Here is a 21,351-nt window from a genome sequence, read left to right as displayed (position 1 = left end):
AGTTGTGTGTAAAGCCACAATAAGAGCATGTTATTGCAGTGTTGCTCACCTAAGAGAGACTAGTGACGGATGATAAATGATAAGGTTAAAAAAAGTTCCCATCAAAGTATTTTCAATCAGTTTTAAAAGGAAGCATTGCTTCACCTGACGAAAAGTGGGCGGGGTGAAAGGTATATGATGCGTAACAATGCGTTTAAAATAAATATCACAATGAAAATAATGACATTCAAGTGAAATGTGCAGAACACTTAGTTGCTCTCCACATTTCTGACAGGTTGGCGAGTCTCCTCCGATTAAAAATGCACGAGCGTTGCACGTGCGTGCGTGTGTGTGTGTGTGTCCTATTCGTAATCTACAAAGAGCTACTTCTGATAGCCTAGGAAGCTTCAATGCAGGACTCTTTCGCAATTGTGATTTCATTAAGTAATTTTTTTCATGTCCCGCTCTCTGCCAGCGGTTTTGGAGCCTCTGGCGTACAAATATCTTCGTACCCTGAATTGGAACCTGGTTGACATCTGTCCCGGTATATAAAAGCAGCTTATGTCGCGTCCTCGTCTGCTAGTTCATTTCCTTTCATTTCCTAGTCAGAAAGTTCAGTCAAACTCACTTGCTAGAACGTGGCCTCAACTCACTATGGCCTCAACTCGAGCATGAGGCGATAGTGAGAAACTGCCCGTCTGCGCAGGTGCGGGCCAGCCTGGAAACAACTTTTTTTATGAAAGTACGGCACCAAGTAACCTCAGAAGTATCAGTAAGCGTTAGAGCGCTCTAAATAATTTAATGTAATATCTTTTGTACAGCCAGTTTCGATACAGTTTTCCACGAGGTGACCCTGTCGTGATGCCGCGACGCAAGCAGTTGTCACGTGGGAGAAAGGAATCGAGACATTTTGATACTCGCTCCGGCTCGCTCATTCTCCTCCTATGCTGCTACATCGGTTCGTTCGGGCCATACAAGTTATTTAAGACTCCAGACAAGTCATTTCACGCAAGAAGTGAGCAGCCTAAACTATGTCCGTGCTCATTTAAAAATCAATCCCAGTGAAGTCAAAAATCACTCCAGAGGTCCTTTCACAACAGCGTTTCTCATAACCCCCACGTTGCTAGGGCAAGCGAAAAATCAGTCAATAATCGGTCAATCGCAATCAATTGGGCAACTTAAGAACAAATCTTGCTGTGAATGGAACGTCAGAGCGAACCACCCTTCTTGCTGCCCGTGGCAAGAGAGCCGTAGTGCATACTGTAGTGCATACGAAGAACGAACGTTATTCTTAACAGAAGAAACAGGGCGCACTTGAAAAGTACGTGGACCGTACATGGCTAACCGTAAGCACCGTACCGTAAGCGCCGTACCGACGCCGACAATCTGCCGACAGATGGCGGAGAGCTCAGCGTCGGTGAGCAAGCCTACGCAACACAGTGTCACGGTTAAAACATTCCCAAGAACTAAGACGCGTCCAGGCCTCCTTGAGAAAGTATCGTGCCTCTCGAACACTGTCGTCGCGCGCGTCACCGCGTAATCAGGCCCGCGTGGGCGCGCTCGCTATAGCGTCACGCCACAGGGGCACGCACCAACGTGCCTCGGTGAGTCACGCACCTTCCTGCGACTCTGGCACCTGCTTGGAGATGACCAGCACCTGCCCGCGGTCCAGGGCCTGCAACCTGCGGCCCGAGCACGGCGTCCCGGAGGCTCCCGCTACACTGACGAGCGTCCCGCGCGAGGCGGCCGAGTCGGACCCTCTGGAGTCTCGCAAGGAGAGGAACCCACGTGGGGCTCCATGCGGGGTGGAGTGCAACACGCACAGAGGCCCGCTGCTTGTTCTCGCCCGCGGCTTCGCGAAGCTGGTGGTCGCCGAGTCGTCCGAAGAGAGACGTAAGGAGGGCGGAGTCCGGCCCCGCTCCCCGAGACACAGCGGGTCCTTCACACTGGAGGTCGGCGAAGGAGTGGCGCACAACGTCCTGCGGACGCTACTCGGACGACCTGGGATCGGAGGACGAATACCATTTCTCACCCGTCCTTTTTTCAAACACCCACATTCCTGTATGATAACACGGTAGCGTATGGCTTTTCATACGAGAACTATGATGGCAGAGAAACATGAACAATGGGCGTGTAAGCGGCATACGCTTTTTATCTGTCTCGCGCTCTCCCTGTCTCTCTCTAGGGATCGGTGTATGCTCGAAGCCCGCCTGGTTATTCACACCGCCAGAACAAAAGTGCCTGATTGACTGACTGTTGGAATCGGACACTGCAGCCAGGACTCGCGACCTAATGCTGAGCGGCAGAACGCCACGCTTCACTGAGCCACACACTAAGAAAAAAAAGAGTACCTCTTACTCTTTTCGGAGAGTCTGGATTCGCCACGTATACGACACACTTTGTGGGAGACACCCGAACTCTCTTTCGGCAGAGAGTCCCGAGACTATCCGTGCTCAATACAAGGTGTTTGCGTGACTCCGCACACAATAGTCATGCACACTCTGTTGTAATAGTCGCCTATACCCTCTCAAAAGGGTTACAAGACTAGTGCTGAGGGAGTCCGTTAACAATTCTAAATGAGTCGAACGACTCAAGATAAAAGGGTGACATGACCACTGCTGAAGGATTCGGTCAACTCTTCTTGACGAGTCTGATGACTCCAGCAGTGTGTGTCAAGTTACCCTTAGTGCGTGGTGCAGGACTCTTGTAAATGGAGTAAAATAACTAATCCATGTAAGTCGTTTGACTCTCGGATGGCAGTGTCGAGCCGCTTTTCAAAATGTGTCACCAACTTTTGCTGTAATTACACATGACTATGGCTAGTTCTCAAGATGGCTACTGTGAAAAGACAACATATAAGAAAGAACCCATAGCAAACTTGCCAAAAAGGACGTGGCAGGTTAGCAACAAAATGTTAACATTTCATCACCCTTTGTTGTCTTCTGGAAAATTCAAATGTATTAGTCAGCACAGAATCACCATGAAAGCAAGACAGTTCTCATTACCATTAAACTGGAATCAATAGCCAACCAAGCAAAACAGTCTTAAATAAACATCCAATATGTAGCCTGCAGGTGCATATGCATGACACTGCAACGCAACTCAGAACCATAATGAGACCCCAAAATATTATGTAACTCATGTAGAAGTTCAATTCAGCACTGCACAGGTCTCTAATGTCAAAACATTTATAAGTTAAACCTATTTCACTGTTCTTCGAGACGTTTTTATTTAGAACTTACGATTTAACATTTTAAGCAAGTAAGCTACACAACAAATAAAGAAGGCCGCACTTATGTACAAAGGAGACCCAGATAATCAAGTGCAATAAAAACAATATTCCAACTTAGATTACATAATCTATGCGTTATACTATGCTTGCTGAAAACAACTGGTTGGCAATTGATAATCCAATCTAACAGTAAGAACAGCTGTCTTACCTTATGGTACTCTTGTTGGCACTTTTCCCCCACAACTTGTGTGTGTTAGCGTCAGTTGAAAATTGATCTGAAAAATACCACATTAAAAAGTTGTTCATCAATTTTATTGTCATACAACATGCAACAGTGTATAAAAGCTTCACAACAGATAATATTACAAAAATAAATAGAGCAAAATTTATACTAATTGTTTATTTATGTTGACAAACATACTTTTTAAGACGAAGTATAATAGCTGACAGACAATTTCGCAGATTGCAATAACCACTAATACAAAACTTGCCATAATGCAAACACGCTGACAAAATATGTAGCACAGGTAGCTGTATTTTGTTACGGCAAAGATAGCACATGAATAATGAGGACAAGGGAGTTAGCAGAACACAAACTATACCCAGCTGCATGCATGCAGCTGTAACAATACACATGGTGCACCGAGGTCCAAAAGAAACAAAGAGGAAAATGTGAGGAAGGCTTCTTTTACTCATCACAAGCTATCCTGTAAGAGCAGACAGATTATGCACTGGCTGTAATGTACCCTCAGCACATACGTAAATAAGTTAGATTAGATGCCACATTTACAAATCACTCATACAATGTTCTTGTGATAGTCCTTATTCCGATTTTTAACTTGGAAAGCATGACTGAGTTATGTAATGCTTCCCTACACTTTCGCACATATGCAGAAAGAAGTGTTGCTATAAACACGGGAGATCATGGAAGGATGACTGACACATACTTCTTTTAATTCTTTTGTCTTGGTCTTTATGATTATCTACCACAGTAGTCTTTTGTAGAGTGAAACACATTCAGATAATAAATACACTGTGGGCAACAAAGTGTGAATACCTGTTCTTGATTTCTACCTTTCTCAAGTGTCCCACTAAGGTATGATTGGTGCAAAAAATTGTCTTCCCAATGTATGCGTTCCCACAAAACGGGAGCAGATGATAAGCCACATTAATGGTGCGTGAAATAAAACATCTGTTCTTAACTTTCTGTTCTTAACTTACCACTGCCATTGCAATCTGGTGCGATTTTCTGCTTTGTTGTGTACTCTAGCACAGGTGCTACGCAGTTCACTTGGTGCCCAAAGCAACTCTCACACTATAGCAGGATGTCAATTTTGTTTTTCAAATTCTAAGCGAAACTCAGGTTATGGGGGACAATTGTAAACTTATAGTTTTGCTTTGTATCATCATAATGTTGTAGAGCAGGGTAGAAAGCAAGAACAGATATTTATAATTTGGGGTCCCATTGTGCATTGCATGGATATGTTTCAATGAATGATAAAACTACTTGGTAGATAAGAGAATTAACTTCGAAGTCTACCATATCAGTAACTGGAAATTTTATGTGTAATTGAAATTTTGTGATTCCCAGTGATGAAGAAACAGTTTTGATAATATGTGTCAAGGCAACTAAGTCACTCATGCTCACAAAGGAAACAAAATAAAAACAACCAAGATTGCAACAAGTTCCAACTTGCAACCAAAAGTGAGACACCTCACATGACTGACTTATGTATTTACTGAGCATGATTTACATCTAGCGCATAATCTGCTTGTACAAGATGACGAACAATTAGTTACTGTTGCTTTCTCTATGGGGCATTTGGCTCTTCTGAACACATGCACATTGTGTGGCAAAGCTGCGTGGATGTAGCTGGGCACAGCTGTTATTCAGCATCAGTCTGTTCTTATGGTCCTGTACTATTATCATTGTAATTTATAATTAGCAAATAGCCTAACTATTGGGTTTATCAGCTCCATTTTAAACAAAACATACTGACAGATTTCCCTGTTGATCGCTAACAAAGTGATGGGTAAATCATTTCAGATTTCAAGAAACAGCTGTGGAACAGAACAAATGCTGAAGACAGAAAATCTACAATGACCAGTACCTTCTTTATTAAATGCCATGTACTAGCTTTTTCTGCAATGAATACCATTATAACCAAAAATTGTAGCCTGAAAAAATAATTGGGAAATATTTACAAAAGTGACAGAGATTAGAACTGCATGTTAATTACATATGTCTTCTTAAACAAGATCACAATAATTGAAGTTTCATTAATTTTAGCAAAACACTGACATCCCATTATTGAAGCTAGTCAGTGCTGAAGGTATTGTTAGTTTGTAGGAGTCCTCAGACTAGCAGCTCTGAAATATTTGTCACCATACTTGGTGGAACATGCTTTGCTCTTTCGGATATTACTTTGCCAAAAAGCCTTCTGTAATCCTTGTAGGGCAATTCTGTGTGGAAAAGAAATCTATTTGATCATTACTTTTTGGGTATATGTATCTCAGAACTGGTGCTAGTCTGAGTTCTTACAAAGTAGACGTTATTGAGTACTGTAATTCTAATGCCTGCCACAGCTAAAATTTATGTTAGTGAAAATTGTCGCACTGTCATGAAGCAGTTATGTTCAATAATTAGTGGCAGTCACCGGTGAAACACTCAGTACAAAACACAAATATATGGAGTCAAAATTTAAATGTCCAACAAAGTCACGTCTCAAGTCTACATTTCACAGAACTGTCTTTTTTTCTGTTAGTGTGCCAATACCAATCGCACATTCACAAACATTTTAGTATTGCACTTCTGGTAAATGCAGGAAAATTCACCGTCTTTAACAGAAGCCCTTGGGAAGACAGCCCATATTTGCTTCGACAAGAGGACTTGCCTTAAGCTTTGCGTCGCTATGTTGTAGGTCACTGTAGCAAGGGGAACGTTTTGCTGATTGAATATTACTCGAAATATTTTTATTATTTGTACTAGAGGTTTCAAAAGAGAGCCAATTGTAGAGTTCTTCATGCAGATTTCATATATTCCATTAGTTTTTGTTTAGCTGCTTCGTGAGTTATGTCCTATACAACGGCGAAATACATAGTGATATTTGCGGGCACTTTCTTGTGTATTAAATTTTCACAAAAAAGCAGTGTGCTGCAGCTAACTCAGCTCCCTGTAGACTGCCAGGTGCCGATATCTATTCAAACAGCACGTAAAGTTACTAGAAGTATGCAAGATTAGTAGGCAGGCAGGCAGGCCTGCTACTAAAATTATTGAGAATACTTCAATAATTTTTTCTCACAATAGCATGAGAATAACCTCGTGCTTTATAATTGTCCTTTACAAATTAAATTTGGCATACATACTCTTCAAGATAAGCAGAATACCAGTATCTAATTGAAATTGCAATCTAAAAATTATTTAAAGTGGCCTAATATTTTTTGCATAATTCCAGTAATTGTACAAGCTGTTTGGATAGGTATCGCCACTTTGCGGTATACACCTAGCTAAATAAGATACAGCATGAAACCATTTGCGAAACTTTTACACACAAGTGCCCATAAAAATATATTGCCACTATGTAGGACATAACTAAACACCAGCTACACAAAAACCAATGACAATTCAAATCTACATAAAACTGCCTATGAATAGCAGTACATTCAAATTTCTAGTACAAATTAAAAATGTTGTTTCGAGGAGCATTTCCCCTTAATAAGTGGGTGTCAGTGTTTCTACCAAAGGGTTACAAAACTCCTTGAGGCATACCATAGGGAGTTTTATAAATAGCACACACATGCATCTGTCTAAAAAGTCCCATGCCCTGCTTGCATTCCTTAGACATTTTTCTGCATTCTGTTGTATGACACCATTTGCATCCCTTAACACTGAGGGCGCAAAACCGAAAAACAGCCTATTAATACACTTAATTTTTAGCCTGTAAAGGGGTTGTATGCGAATGGGGGCAGCCAACTCTAGCATGAGAATAAACAAATATTTGTTCTCGCATTAATGAAACCAGTCAAAATATAATCTCGCAAATCTGGAAATGAATGCACAAAGAACCTTGCTGATTGTTACATTAGTGTCCCGAACAAGATCTTTTGATGTTTATAATTCCTAGTTTTATTCACTTTCCTCTAGTAACTGGGCTTTGACCTAGAATACTCAGTGTAGGAGACTAACCCAGGCCTGGAAGCCAATATTTAAATCTGAAATAGACATTCATACCCCGACCACATGGCACTGCTACGTCATCAGAAGAAACATGCATCCATGGACATATAGTCTGTAAAATTATTTTTACATGATCTGTAGCGTTACTCTTGCACTAACAAATTCTGAAAATTAGGAAATACATCTGCTATTTAAAGCACTGCTGCAAACCCGTGTGTTTGAGAAATGCAATACTCAAAAGGTGTAATGCAACCAATGTGTGCATGAAACCTATGCTGCCTTTGACATTCGTCAGTGTGGCAAATAAGCACTGAGAAATGCCAAGGGTATCATAGCTTTCATGTCTCAAACCTTGTATGCGAGTACCAGTAGCTTTGCAGTGAAAGAAGTCACATTATTGCCAGACTTATGAGGGGAACCAATGTTTCTCTAGTTCAATAGTTTCTTTCTTGTGCTCCTATATCATTGAGTTTTTAAAAAATAATGGGTGCTTGAAATAAGTACTCTATATTGCTCTTAAATTTATCCTGCACCAGAGCCCGTGTTATGTTGCATTTTTTGAACACATTGCAGTGCTGTAGATTATCAAAGGAAGAAAAAATGCCGTAAGTTCGTATTTTAGCCTTCCGTACAACAAGAATTAATAACCTATCAATTACATCCACAAGTACGAAAGAACTACGAGAAACAGGGCTTAAAGGCAGGTATACATTAGAATAGCAGGGGCTGATGGTGAGAATTCTAAGAGAAAGGAACTATTAAAAACTAGATACTAAAGACACATATCAATTATAACAGAAATATTTACAATGAATTTGAAGAGACAAATAGAATGTCTGTTCAAATCACTCCACCCCAACATTCATCCATGGTTCGATAAGTGATCACAGCCGGTGATGCTGTTTGGATAGATGGTAGGTGAGGCACAGCTGTGAAATAGGTAGCACATGTAGAGGGGTCACCAAAGGTTGCACGCTGGTTGCAGAGCAGGTTGCCTTGATCTCCGGACTCCCTCGACCCTGATGCGTTGAACCTGGTTATACGTCGTTCGCAAGAGGCCTGGCCCGAGTGTGCGGCATCGCTTGGGTAAAATGTCTAGGCAACCTGAAAAACACAGTTTCATATATTAGCACCAAAATATTCTGTACCATAGGGCAAATCTGAAGTTTACCATCTGCACACAGCAGATGATGAAAACAGACAGAAGTCACCAGACTCAAGGTATATAAATGTGCAAAAGTGGAAATGAATGTGAAGAGCTGCTTATAGGATGGAATCCTTCAATTTGTCTTTTGTGGATCAATAATAGTATCTTAACATAAAGTCAAGTGTACATGACCCTCCCTATTTGTGTAAGTAGGCTATTCCATGCCAGCTGTTCCAACCTGGCACACAACCACTTGGAATTTCTTCTTGAAAACTGAGGGCCTTTCATTATAGAAAAAATCTCAATTTCACACAATACTTGAAGCAAAAAAAATTTTTACTGCCATAAACATTATGTCAAATTTCGTGTAATGCACCAAAGTATGCATCATAAAATGGCAGCCAGAAATTTGGTTATTTCATTAAGAGGGCCAAATTTTTAACAACGAAGAGAGGCCTTACACCAAAAACTTGACTGCTTATTAGCCACTGCTCAGTTTATTATGGCTGATTAAAAATGGACAAAATGGCTTATTAACTTTATTTTCACAAAAGTGACCTACAGCAAAAGCAGCAAATTTATGCAATCCATGTGTTTAGGACTTGTGCTGTGTGCAAGAATGGTATCAGAAAGATACATTATGCAGCAGTGCAGAGAGGAGGATGAACTTGGAAAAGAAGACAGTTTTGGTGTACGTTTATCGGCCTGCTTATCATTGAGGCAGCCCTAGTAAATTTATGCCAAATACCATGTATGAGCGTACATTGTATTCTTTTTAAATTGGTAAAGCTTTATCAAAGTAGTTTTTGTGTTAAGCAAAAAAAAATTGTGCAAGTGGTCTCTTGCAGTTTGAAAATTTACATCGCATTTCGTCTAATACACATAGCCTCTTGGCGGCTAAGACAAAATGCATGGACTTGAGCATCCCTGCACAGATAGCAGGGAGTCTAAACTACTTCGAAGTTACGTCTTTCATTGCTGAGTGACAAGCCATTTCACTCAAAAAGACGTCACTTAATTACAGGTATTTACCTGAATCTTTCTGTCCGCTGTCAGCCTGCTGGCATCATCACTAAGGCTGCCAACTCCCTAGTGGACATAGTCGGGACATGGTGGCGGCAGGATGCAGTGGCAGAAGCCGCCAAAGGCTCCCAACTACCTAGTGGATGTAGTCAGGACAGGGTGGTGGGAGGACACAGGGGTAGGAGCCGCCAGAGTGTACCTGCAACAAATTTGCACAAATGTTCTTAGTCCTACCATGACATGATTTACAATAAAACTGAGCTGTCTGTGTAACATGGCTACCAATACAAATAAAGGTAAACAGTTAGGCCCTACGACACAACTAGAAGCCCAACAAAAAAGAAACGGTACTTATGTTTATGAAAATCCAAACAATGAAACAAAAAATGTGTAACCGGTTTGTGCATGGAAGCTCGGTTGAAACCTGAGCTCATACCATCAAGTGATCTGCTAGACAACTGCAAGCCTGCCACCTAAATATGTCATTGTAAATTATTTTTACATGCATTATGTTAGGCTGCATTAATACAAGTTCAAAATCTCTTAATATAAGTAAATCACCAAGCTAATTCAATTAACGAATTCCAGTGGTCGTTAATGCAACAAAGTGCAAGCTTGGAATAAAGCTGGCTAAACTGGGCAGTGAAAAATAACAATGTGGTTCTCTACATCTTGTTTTCCTGGCTTTCGCTTTAGCGCTGGAATATACAAGAATTTTGACATTCCTCATATTTCACCCTGCTAATTTTTATGCCATAATGCATAATACTTCAGCAAGAGGAATAATGCTTTCTTTCAACCGTAAATAGTGATAGAACAAGAAAATTCATTGGAGCCAACGTTTTGAGAAGAAAAATCTCCTTCTCTTTGTCGAAATATTGGCTCCAGCGGTCCTTGTTCTACGGCTCTTCATCAGTTCAAGTCTCTTGTCCTCCTGTGTACCTCTGTACTTTCAATGTTATGTCAATGAAACTAATAACGGATCATTAGTAAATGTAGCTGATGAGGAACTTGGGCTTGTTGGTAGATAACGACAGAGTAACTGCGCAACATAAAGATACGGACAAAGGAGGCTTGTGTGTGTTGTCTCCTCCAGCCATGTCCCCCCTTTGGGTGATTACTCTGTCTCAATGTAAAACTGTTGCCCTTTGCACAATAATAGTAAAATGCATAAAGACAGGAAAGTGGACACAAAAATTACAACAAATAGCATCATATGCTAATGAGATATGCAAAAGTGCCTGCTACGATTTGTCTCACCCATAACGTGCTGGTAAGATGGTGACTTCTGGCTGTTGCCATTTCTTGAATACCTAAAATAAAATACATTTCAAAATTATAAAAATATACAGGACAACAGCAGTAGCCGAGGACATAATGCATTGTTTAGTACAAGAAGGTAAACTAATCTCCGATACACGGCAGACGAAATTTCCTTTAAGTTAGTAGAAAAATACAACACACTTCATTTCATTCAATACTGTCAGCGTTTCTTGCTACAAGAAAAAAGGTATTTCTGCATGGAAGCAGCTAAATAATAAATGGCCTTCTACTTTTACAAAATATGTTGCAGCGACTAAGCCAACTACAGCTGTATATACTTAAAATTGCTGTATGCACATTACAATAGCCAAGACAGGATAAACTTGGGTTCATATGCAGCTCACTGGAAGGTACAACTTTGCAATCAACTCATTTCTGCTGGGCAAATATACGCACTAACATAAAACTACACATAAAAGGACCTTTTTTTTTCATAAACCACCGGACTCAATATAAAAAATCCAGTAGCAATAGTACAATTTTACCACATAACACAGCCAGGTTTTGTAAGCGTAGTAGGATTTACTATATAAATGTTGCAGCATATTCATGCTTTTAAATTTTTACAACCGTGAAAATAAAGATTACGTAAAAATAATACATTATATATAGGCTTAGATTGTGAGCTAATGTGTTTTCTACTTACAGCCAAATGCACAAAAAGTTTGTTCTCTTTCAGCGCTTTGAAAGCGCAGTGTCTGTTCGCTTGTGCAAGCAGCCGCTTAACCGCTCTTAAAATATCTGTGCTGCCACATCGCCTGACACTGCCATACAGCGTTGTAGCGCTTTTATTATTCGCGGCAATATACCTAAAGCGCTAGTAAATCTTCAGAATGCACAAGCTGCCCTTTCGATTACCTGTCTTCGCCACGCGAAAGTCACACTGGTGCTAGTATTGTATATACACTTCAAGTTACGCAGTACTTGATATTCTACGGATTTTTCGATGCGACAGGCCACTTGTCACTAGAGTCGTTAAGAACGGTGTTTATCCTGAGGCTTCCGTCTGCCAGTAGTATTTCCGCATACATACGCGCACGCATGCCTAAGAAACGTCTGTGAACTGCCAAGAGAAACATGGCGCAAAATGTAGCCGTACCGGAAGGGCCGAGTACGCGCCGTTTGTAAACTCGGAACAAAAGCTGATATGCTTACCTGAGACTTTAAGAGAAATATGGCACAGGTCACAGGTCCCCGCTGGTAGTGGTTCGTATGCATCTGGTCGTCTCTGTCCGTTGCGATCTCCCATATCACAATGAAAGATGCAGTGCAAACCGCAGCACTTCGGGCGCTTGTTACGGTCCGGCGAGCGCACTTGCTCGATGTCGGCAAAGACGAAATCGGCGAAACGCTGCTGCTGGCGGCGGTCCCCTGGTCGCAATCACACAGCACGGACAGAAGCTCCCACCGTAACTTGCCGCAACGCTTGGTTGCAGTCTCCCCTAGCGCAGCGATTTCAGAACCACTCAACGACACGAGCGTGAGGCAGCGCAACTTGAAAATGGCGTCATGCTATTGACGGCTTCGGCTCTGGATCATTTTGTAGCTGCACAACTGAGCAAAACAGTTGCGCTAGTTTCGGTTTTGTTTCCTCGCGTTGAAATAAAAACTGTTTTGCTCACTGATAATTTTACGTCACTTAAGTAATGTTTACGAATGAAACAGCCATGAATTTAACACGCGTCTTGAAATACCCGCTACGTTCACTTGGCAGAAGCAAACTTTTCTCGTCCGAGTGTGGTTGTGTTTTAAATACCTATCGCTGGGCTGTCGGAGCGTGCTCGAAGTCTGAAGACGCGGCGTAATTGTCCTTAATTTTCTTAGCTATAACGGTGCGGCTGCCCTTGATTTCTGTGCAGTGCAGTTTGCTCTGATGTAAGGTAGAACTACAAAGCCGCCCATGTTACTGAATGATCTAGTGCACCTGAAGCTGCCAGAACTCCGGTATTTCCTCCACAAGTTCTTGCGACTGTGTGCCGCTCTCACCAAATGCGAGCGTGTAGTCATTTGGCGGAGATTTAGCAACACATTTTCTAGAACTATCGTTCACCGCTCTATCACGACATGGCAGCAGCGTGGTTGGTACTTAGTAAAATTTTCTATGTATTGCGAATTTTGCGATAGCAATTATATGGACACAACCGCCGAAATATATCTGTCGGTGTTGCCGTGAGCTTACGTATAAAGTGCGATAAGATCCTATCCTGCGCCGTTAGCTGTGCGCGTTAAAGGAAGTGTGCGAGGGCGAGCCGAGATGTATAGTGCCTGGATGGGTGCCCCAAGTATCTATAGGTGGTCACTTGATAAAACGCGCGCAAGCCGGGGAAAGGAGGCGCTGGTTTAGCACGCTTCTCCTCTGGCCGTTGCTCTAGCCCGGTCTGGCGCCACTCTCGCTCTGTCTTGGAGATAATTCCCGATGGGTGCAAAGTGGGGAGGGGGGGGAGAGGGGAAAGGCGCTTCTATATCGCCGTTTCAAGTTTCGGGGACGCTTTGAAGGACGAGGCAGCAGAAGCGTTCTGTCCGCTCTGTTCGCGCCCTTCATCACGCGGACGCTGTGGCAGCGAGTGTTCGCGGTCATTGAGTGAAATCTGTTCATGTTTGCACGTGCGCGCGTGACCCCGTGCTTGCTAATTTACGGAGTAAGCGATTGTTTACTGCAGTTTATTCAGGCGATGAAGCTACGAACCTTGGTTCGTGCAGTTGTTCGTGCAGTGGTTCATGCAGCATTGGGGGGGAAACTGCTACATTTTTGTTTTTAAATTTCTGGGGGGTTCAAAAGCAGTGCTGCGTACGCTAGTGTTTGTTTCTGGTCGCGGAACACAACGCACTGCGGTAGCCCAGTGGCTTTGGTGTTGCGCTGCTGAGCTCGAGGTCACGGGTCCAATCACAACCGCAGCAGTCGCATTCCAATGGGGGCAGAATGCGAAAACGCGCGTATATTGTGCATTCCGTGCACGGTAAATAACCCGAGCTGCTGAAAATAAATCTGCAGTTTTCAATTACCGTGCGCCTCATAACAAGATCTTGATTTTGGAACCTAAATCCTCAAAATTTAACTTTACGTAGCGCAATTACATTTACAATCGACACTGTTGAGTGCACCTACTGAACTTGTTATCTCGTTGCTGTGCTCTCTTTAGTAGCCAATGCTATATTTTTTAGATTTACTTATGGTCAGAATCCATTGTGACAAATCCGGGTCTTCCTTAGCATAGGAAGCCAGCTATCGCTTAAGCGTGTGATATATCAACAAACATGTTCAAGGAAAATCGATATTTAGAGTTCGATGTAATTGCAGAACGTGACAAGCTTGACGAAAGAATGATACACCGCATGTCGGTAACATGTCGGTAACATCATTTCAGCATCAAACAAAACCCTCGGTTTTCTAAAACGTCACCTTCGTCTTGCCCCACCACATGTTAAATTGCTCGCGTATAAATCACTTATAAGACCCAAATTAGAATATGCATGCCCCATCTGGAGCCCACTTCAAGCATATCTAATCACCGCATTGGAAGCTGTGCAGAATCGTGCTGCCCGATTCATTCATTCCTCATACTCATATGACGTCAGTGTTTCATCCTTGAAAGCTACATCCGGACTGTCACCCCTCTCTTTTCGTCGTCGCATTGCTAGCCTCACCCTTTATCACAAATTCTTTTGTTCTCCTCTCAATCAAGCACCGTATATCGCCGCCGCATCACGCATATCTCACCGCACCAGTCATCCCCTTCAAGTTGCCCGCCCATTATCACGTACTACTACGTTTTCAGCCTTGTTATTTCTTCGAGCAGCCACGGACTGGAACGGCCTACCCCATGACATCGTCGCCATCGCTTCAACACCTGCTTTTCAAGAACGCGTAACAGATAATAATAATAATATTTGGGGTTTTACGTGCCAAAACCACTTTCTGATTATGAGGCACGCCGTAGTGGACTCCGGAAATTTTGACCACCTGGGGTTCTTTAACGTGCAACGCGTAACAGATCACCTTCAATGTTAAATCACCATCGCTGTTTGTTTTCCTCACTACAAATGTAATCCCACCCCTTATGTAACACCCCCTGAAATGGGGGCCTTTAAGGAATGAAACTGAACTGAACTGAACTGATTACAACCAGGACAGGAACCCGAGGGCCTGCCTAAAACAGAAGACGTTATCTGGTATTTCTTCTCCTGCATTTTAATCTTTCTCTCGCCAGACTCATCTCGAATATCAGAGGAGTCGCAATCTTGCACGACGACTCTTCGCGTCCTATTAAGAGTCAAACGACCCACACACAAATGTTGACTCTTGTTTTGTGACTCTACCCGCGCGAAAATGGGTCTTCGTAAGAAAAAAGAGAGTCAAGTTGCTGTGACTCACTTTTTACTCTCTTTTTTCTTAGAGTGCACCGATAAAGTCGCGTCGATCATTCAATTAGTGTCGATGGTCGCGAATTTTCGTTCAACACTCGTCTGCATGCACTACGGAGACACGATTTGCAAGGGAGAGTGCACCGCGTCCGAGAGAGTGACAAACTATACGCGAGCTAGAGCCCTCCGTAGCCAACGCTCCCGTGATTTTTTGCCAACTTCAAAAAGCTGCTTGCCACGTGCGCGCCTACGCTTCGCAGCGAAGGAACTCCTGTGTCCCCCTGTCACCGGGAACACATAAATGCAGGGTACGAGCAAATTTGCTCCTTCTGGAAAATGTGCAATTGTAGGAATCGTCTTCTCTCCGCTCTGAGTTAGACAAGGTGTCCGAGCTATCATGCACAAAGTTAAAAAAAAATGGAGCCTTCCATGCGGGTCAAATCAACTGGATTTCGTTAGCAGCGACCGGCAGAAGCGCATCTTACATTTATTGTGTTCTTTCTAAAAGGTTTGTAACGATGATTAAATGAGCGTTTTATATATTATATCTACAGCAGTAAAGTGAACATTAGTTGTTAGAGCGACTTTTAAAACAAATTTCAACTGTTTGCGACACGGTAGCTTTTGAGCGCTGTTTTCTTCTGGGTGTTAAACAAAGCCCGCGAATATTTAAAAAAATACGATGTTTGGGCTGGTGCTCAGGCCCACGGCGCGCTTTCTTTAACACGCAGGGAATAACGCCGCCCAAGGTATAGCGTGTTGCAAACAACTTAAAGTGCGGGTTTCGAAGTCGCTATCACACCTAATGTCGACATAAATGCTGTAGATAGAATTAATGATTCCTTACAAAATGGTTATTATGGACGAAAAAAAAAATACATGACGCTTCTACAGGTTGCCGCTAACGACACGCATTTGGTTGCGCCCGCATAGAAGGCGTCCGCTTTTTCAAGACTTACTGCATGATAGCTGGGATACCTAGGGGAGTGGGGGAAGTATTCTGCAACAGTCCACTTAGTGGACTGTCCATTACGTTCACTACCGATTGGGTGCAGCTGCACGAACGAGGAGCAGACGAACAGCCCTAGCCAATCGGGAACGGCCGAAATGGACAGTCCGCTAGGTGGACTCTGACAGAATACCTCCCCTGGCATCAAATAGTGATGCTTATTTTCCCCATCATTTAACTTGCATTCGACGGCACAGGCCAAAATAAAAGCGACAAACGGTTTCACAATGTTCCCACACACCCCTGTATATACACAGCATGCATCCACGAGAGGCTGCCTACACTGCAATGGAAGCAAGAACATGGGACGAAAAAGTTGCCAAACAATTAGGCATACGCATCTCATAGTGCACGTTTGTGGCCTTGCTCAGACATCACACATTCTGAAAGAATGTACGTCGCGTCACGAAAAACGCCAAGAAAAACAAAAAAGCAACATCAAAGCATGCTTTACGCCGAGAAAAACTGTGACCCTATAGCTACTCGAAAACTTCCGGCCGCAGATTTCCACAGCCGAGCAAGCGTGGAACTGCTGCAACAAATTGCTCACTTGTAGGCCTCGTAACTCCCGGTGACCATTATACCTACACCGTGGGATAGTCGTCGCCATCGTCGGCCTATTTTATGTCCACTGCAGGACGAGGGCCTCTCCCTGTGATCGCCAATGACCTCTGTCCAGTGCCAACCGATTCCAACTTGCGCCAGTGAATTCCGTAATTTCATCACCCCACCGAGTATTCTGACGTCCTACACTGCGCTTCCCTTCTCTTGGTACCCATTTTGTCACCCTAATGGTCCACCGGTTATCTCACCTACGCATTACATGGCCTGCCCAGCTCCATTTCTTTCTCTTAATGTCAATTAGAATATCGGCTATACCCGTTTGCTCTACGATCTATACCGCTCTCTTCCTGTCTCCTTTTCGTTATACATGTCATTTTTCGTTCCATCGCTCTTTGCGCGGATCTTAACTTGTTCCCGAGCTTTTGTCAATTTCTGCCCCATGTTAGCGCCGACAGAATGCATTGATTGTACATATTTCTTTTTGTTGATAGTGGTAAGCTTCCAGCCAGCACCTGATAATGTCTAACGTATGCACTCCAGCCCGCTTTTTTCCTTCTGTAAATTTGCTTCGCATTATCAGGGTCCCTAGTGAGTAATTGACATAGCTAACATACACATTCCAGAGGCTGACAGGCTATCCTGAACTATTGTTCCCTTGCCAGGCTATTGATCATTATTTTTGTCTTCCCCATTAATCTTAAACCCTACTGTTACACTCTGTTAAGGTCCTCAATCATTTGTTGTAACGCGTCTCCAGTGTTGCTGAACAGGAGAATGTTATCTGAAAACCGAAGGTTGCCGAGATATTGGCCGTTGATCCTCACTCCTAAGCCTTCCAAGTTTAAAACTTTGAACACTTCTAAGCATCCAGTCAGTAGCATTGGATAGTGTCTGCTTGCCCTTAACCCCTTTCTTTACAGATACTTTTCTACTTTCTTTGTGGAGAACCAAGGTAGCTGTGGAATTTCTGTAGGTATTTTCTGAGATATATACCTGAGCCTCCTATAATACGTGATTACGCAACGCCTCTATGATTGTTGGTATCTATGAATCGAATGCATTTTCGTAATCTATGAAAGCCATATAGAGAGGCTGATTGTACTCTGCGAATTTATCGATAACCTTATTGATCACATGGATGTGATCCTTTGTAGTATCCCTTCCTGAAGCTAGCCTGTTCTCTTGGTTCACTGAAGTGTTGCGTTCGTTCTATTGTAAATTAGTTTGGTGAATATTTGGTACAATACTGGAAGTAGGCTAATCGGTACAATTTTTTTTTCAATTCTTTAACATCGCCATTTTTGTGAATTAGTATAATTTTGGCATTCTTCCAATTCTCGGGGACCCCTGAAATCGCGACATATTGTATAAAGGGCCGCAAGATGGTCAAACATGATCCACCTTTGATAAAATCGACTGTTATTCCACCTACTCCTGCCGCTTTTCCACGTTTCGTGTCTAGCAAGGCCCTTCTAACTTCATCGGAAGTTAAGGAGGAGCCTCTGTAACCTTGAATTAGGAAGGAACAGCGTGAACTAAGAGAATCACGAGAGGGAGAACGACACAGGACAGGCGCCAGGATGCGCTTGACCTGTGTCCTTCTCCCTCTCATGATCGTCTTAGTTGGTGCTGTTCCTAATTGAAGTATGCGCCACCCAGCCTAAATGAATGTTGTCCTGAACTCTAACCTGTTCATTTCTTCTTCGAATGGAGTTATCGTGGCTGGTCTGGGTACTGCACAGGTCAGTATAGAATTCTACCGCTGCTTTTACTATACCTTCTAGATTGCTGATGATATTACCCTGTTTGTCTTTCAGTGCATACATCTTGGCTTGTACTATGCCAAGTTTTCTTCTCAATGATTTCATGCTGCGCCCAATTATTTTACTTTGTTCTCACGTTATAATTTCGAATATCCCTTACTCTCTCCTTGTTGATCAATTTTGACAGTAGTATGGAATAGCGAGCTCTCCCTCAAACGCGACCATTCCCGCTCGGATGGAGTAACGTATGCACTGCCGAGCTACGCATCTGACGGACGAGCGAGAGGAATTCAACTTCGATTGCGCCATGTGTGGCGCTATCCACGCACCCGGCGCAAGCGCGATTGTGTAATGGCTCTCCACTGAACAACGATAACAAGGTAAGGCGTGTTGCAAAGATATACGCGACATTGCTATAACGTGTCTTCGTTACATTCGTTTCAGCAAGCGAACCCCTTTGAGCAGATTTAAATGTGTTTCCCCCAAGCCCCGTTCTTTTGCTTTTCCCCCCAATAGAGCTTGGGCCATCTGTTCAATAAACATCTATTCAATCAAAGTCGTTTCACGTCAAAATGAAAAGGGAAAAAAATCACAAGGACACAAACAGCATCACCTGCCACGCTGCGGCCTGTCGGCGTTACGACGGACGTGCGACGAAAGCTTCGATTCCGGCTCGATTCGTCGCTGGAACTGCGGTGCCCGGAGCAAATTTCCTCGAGGAGACTGCGCTGCCCTTCGATACTCTTGCTCCTTTTTCCGATGACGTCGGCTCTCGTGAGTGACGAGGAGGAGGAGGCGCGCTGCGGGTCGCCGCTCGCGCGGTCGAAGTGCTCCTCCCGGACGCTGCGAGGCAACGCGCCAGGCGTCTCCCGCACTTGGGAAAGCTGCGCGGCGAGCCCGGTAGCACTAGCGTCGACGTCGGCGCCCGAAGCGATGTCGTCGACGCGGCCGTCCGACGTCGTCGGCGGGCTACCGACGTCGTTGTCGTCGTCGCTGCAGACTAGCATTTTAAGCGAGCATCGAGACACGTGCGTATCCTCGTCGTCGGAACTCGAGACGACCGAGCCGTCAGCCAGTCGAAACAAGACTCGCCTGTGAGGCTGCGCTTTGCGAGGCGGCTCGCGAGGAGGCTCTGGGAGGCCCTCGTTACTGGTTGACGTTCCGGCAGAAGCCGGGGCGACCGTACTGCTCGCCGGCACGCGGAGCCCCCTTGGCGGCGGGGTGTTGGGGCTCAGCGAGCTGCCGCGCGTGCGGTACTCGAACGGGGCGTAGGTGAGCTCGAACTTCTCGATTTCGCGATATTCCGCCGCCTTGGGGGCCAATATCTTCGCGATCCTTTCGTCCTCGGCGCGCCGCTTTTTCGCGGACAGGTTGTAGTACCACATCCAGGGGGACGAGTGTTCAGCCTTCGCGCGCTTTGCGGCGGCTTTCTTCTCATCCTGCGTAAAGATAAAAACAAAATGTTGCAGAAACAATCGAACAGCATTGTAAAAGCAAACCAATGACGGTAACGGTCGCACAAACCAACATTTTTTTTTCTCATTGGTATACACGGCACGGCGTGACGACGACGGTGCAACAAGGCTGCAATGAAGACGATGGAAATGATGGGGCGCGACGATGACGCTATCGTCACACAGACGGCATGACGACGAAGATATCGCGACTGCGTGCCGACGATGGTGAGAGGATGGACGCTCTGGGAGCTGCAGTAGTCCTTTGCCAACAGGAAGGACACAGTTAGTCGATTCGGGTTTGAAGGCGCAAAAGCGACTAATGCCACGCCCCGCCAGTCGCAGGCATGATGTGAAAGGTATATGCAAGTTATGCAAATTGCGTAAATGTTTCCGCCTGCGTGTTTCAATATGTGGGCATATCACAATAATGTGGTTTCCTGTAAGCGATTCGTGTAACTTCTCGCAAGTTGGTGGGTTTTCTTTTTGAAGTAGAAAATTGTGTTAGATGTGCCTGCCCAATTCGAAGTCGACCTAACATCACCTAATAGAACAGTTCTTGGATACTGAACAATTTCCACTCGTCAAGCAGGGAATGAAGTCACCTGTAACTTGTTATTTACGCACGAGATAAATTCTTGTTGCCATTTTCATGCCAGGGCCTTACGAATCGCTCAGATATACTGAATTTCTATGGAAGTGTTGTGCGAGTTATGCCTTTGCGCGCTGCCATGGACGCGCATCTACCTGCTGCTTCATTGCGTGGTGTCCCAACACGGCTTGGGACCCAGTAGAATCATATGGTTCTTCCACATTTGTTATTAAAGGGACAATAAGGGCAAATAATAAGTGAAGCTAAAGTGATAGATTAGCCCTAGAAAATCTTTAAGGTGTAAAAATTATCGCGAACAGAGCCTAATACCGTGTCACACGGGCAAATCGGATGTCCTTCAAACTTCCTTCCCTTAAAGGACCGCAAGTTGTTTACACGTCTTTATTCACATTTTTGCCCTTAAAGGGCTGCGGTGAATTGGCTTGAGAAGTAGCGGGAGTGAGAAGGTAAGGGAAACAATGGGGGGCTTAATTATCTGCATCATGGGGTGTGATGCTTTCGCTGGTACGCTCGAGATGAAGCCTGGTCCCAGTGGCTGGAGCCTCAGGATCATCCAGGAATTGGTACAGTGACCGCCAGAGCTCGGTGGCGGACGCAGCACTGCAGTGTTTCGCTAGCGCCCAGGTCTGTCGGGAGGTTGGTCGCCATTCCGTTGGGAGCGAAGCAAGGGCCCTTAGCCTGGGGCCAGAATACAGCGGGCAGTCC

At 44.1% G+C, this 21,351-nt stretch overlaps 1 protein-coding gene and 1 long non-coding RNA gene across 3 annotated transcripts in view; both read right to left on the bottom strand.

Moving 5' to 3' along the window:
* LOC139055817 (uncharacterized) overlaps positions 1-21,351 on the bottom strand; it is a 122,693-nt gene that overhangs the window by 72,130 nt on the left and 29,212 nt on the right. Inside the window, exons 3-4 of the mRNA XM_070533362.1 lie at positions 19,193-20,018; positions 1,597-1,980 (exon numbers count right to left, since the gene is read on the bottom strand). Coding sequence (XP_070389463.1) covers positions 1,597-1,980; positions 19,193-20,018 — 1,210 coding nt within the window. The remainder of the gene's footprint in view (positions 1-1,596; positions 1,981-19,192; positions 20,019-21,351) is intronic.
* LOC139056339 (uncharacterized) lies at positions 3,506-18,368 on the bottom strand. Of its 2 annotated transcripts, XR_011512297.1 has the most exons (4): positions 12,037-18,368; positions 10,819-10,871; positions 9,568-9,757; positions 3,506-8,492 (listed from the first exon to the last, which is right to left on the bottom strand). It is a non-coding gene; the product is annotated as an uncharacterized lncRNA (long non-coding RNA). The 2 variants fall into 2 exon arrangements; XR_011512296.1 differs by lacking the exon at positions 12,037-18,368 and having other exon boundaries at positions 10,819-12,016.

Source organism: Dermacentor albipictus, chromosome 2 (genome assembly GCF_038994185.2).
Source record: "Dermacentor albipictus isolate Rhodes 1998 colony chromosome 2, USDA_Dalb.pri_finalv2, whole genome shotgun sequence".
NCBI lineage: Eukaryota > Metazoa > Arthropoda > Arachnida > Ixodida > Ixodidae > Dermacentor > Dermacentor albipictus.
This window is presented reverse-complemented; position numbering and strand designations above follow the sequence as displayed.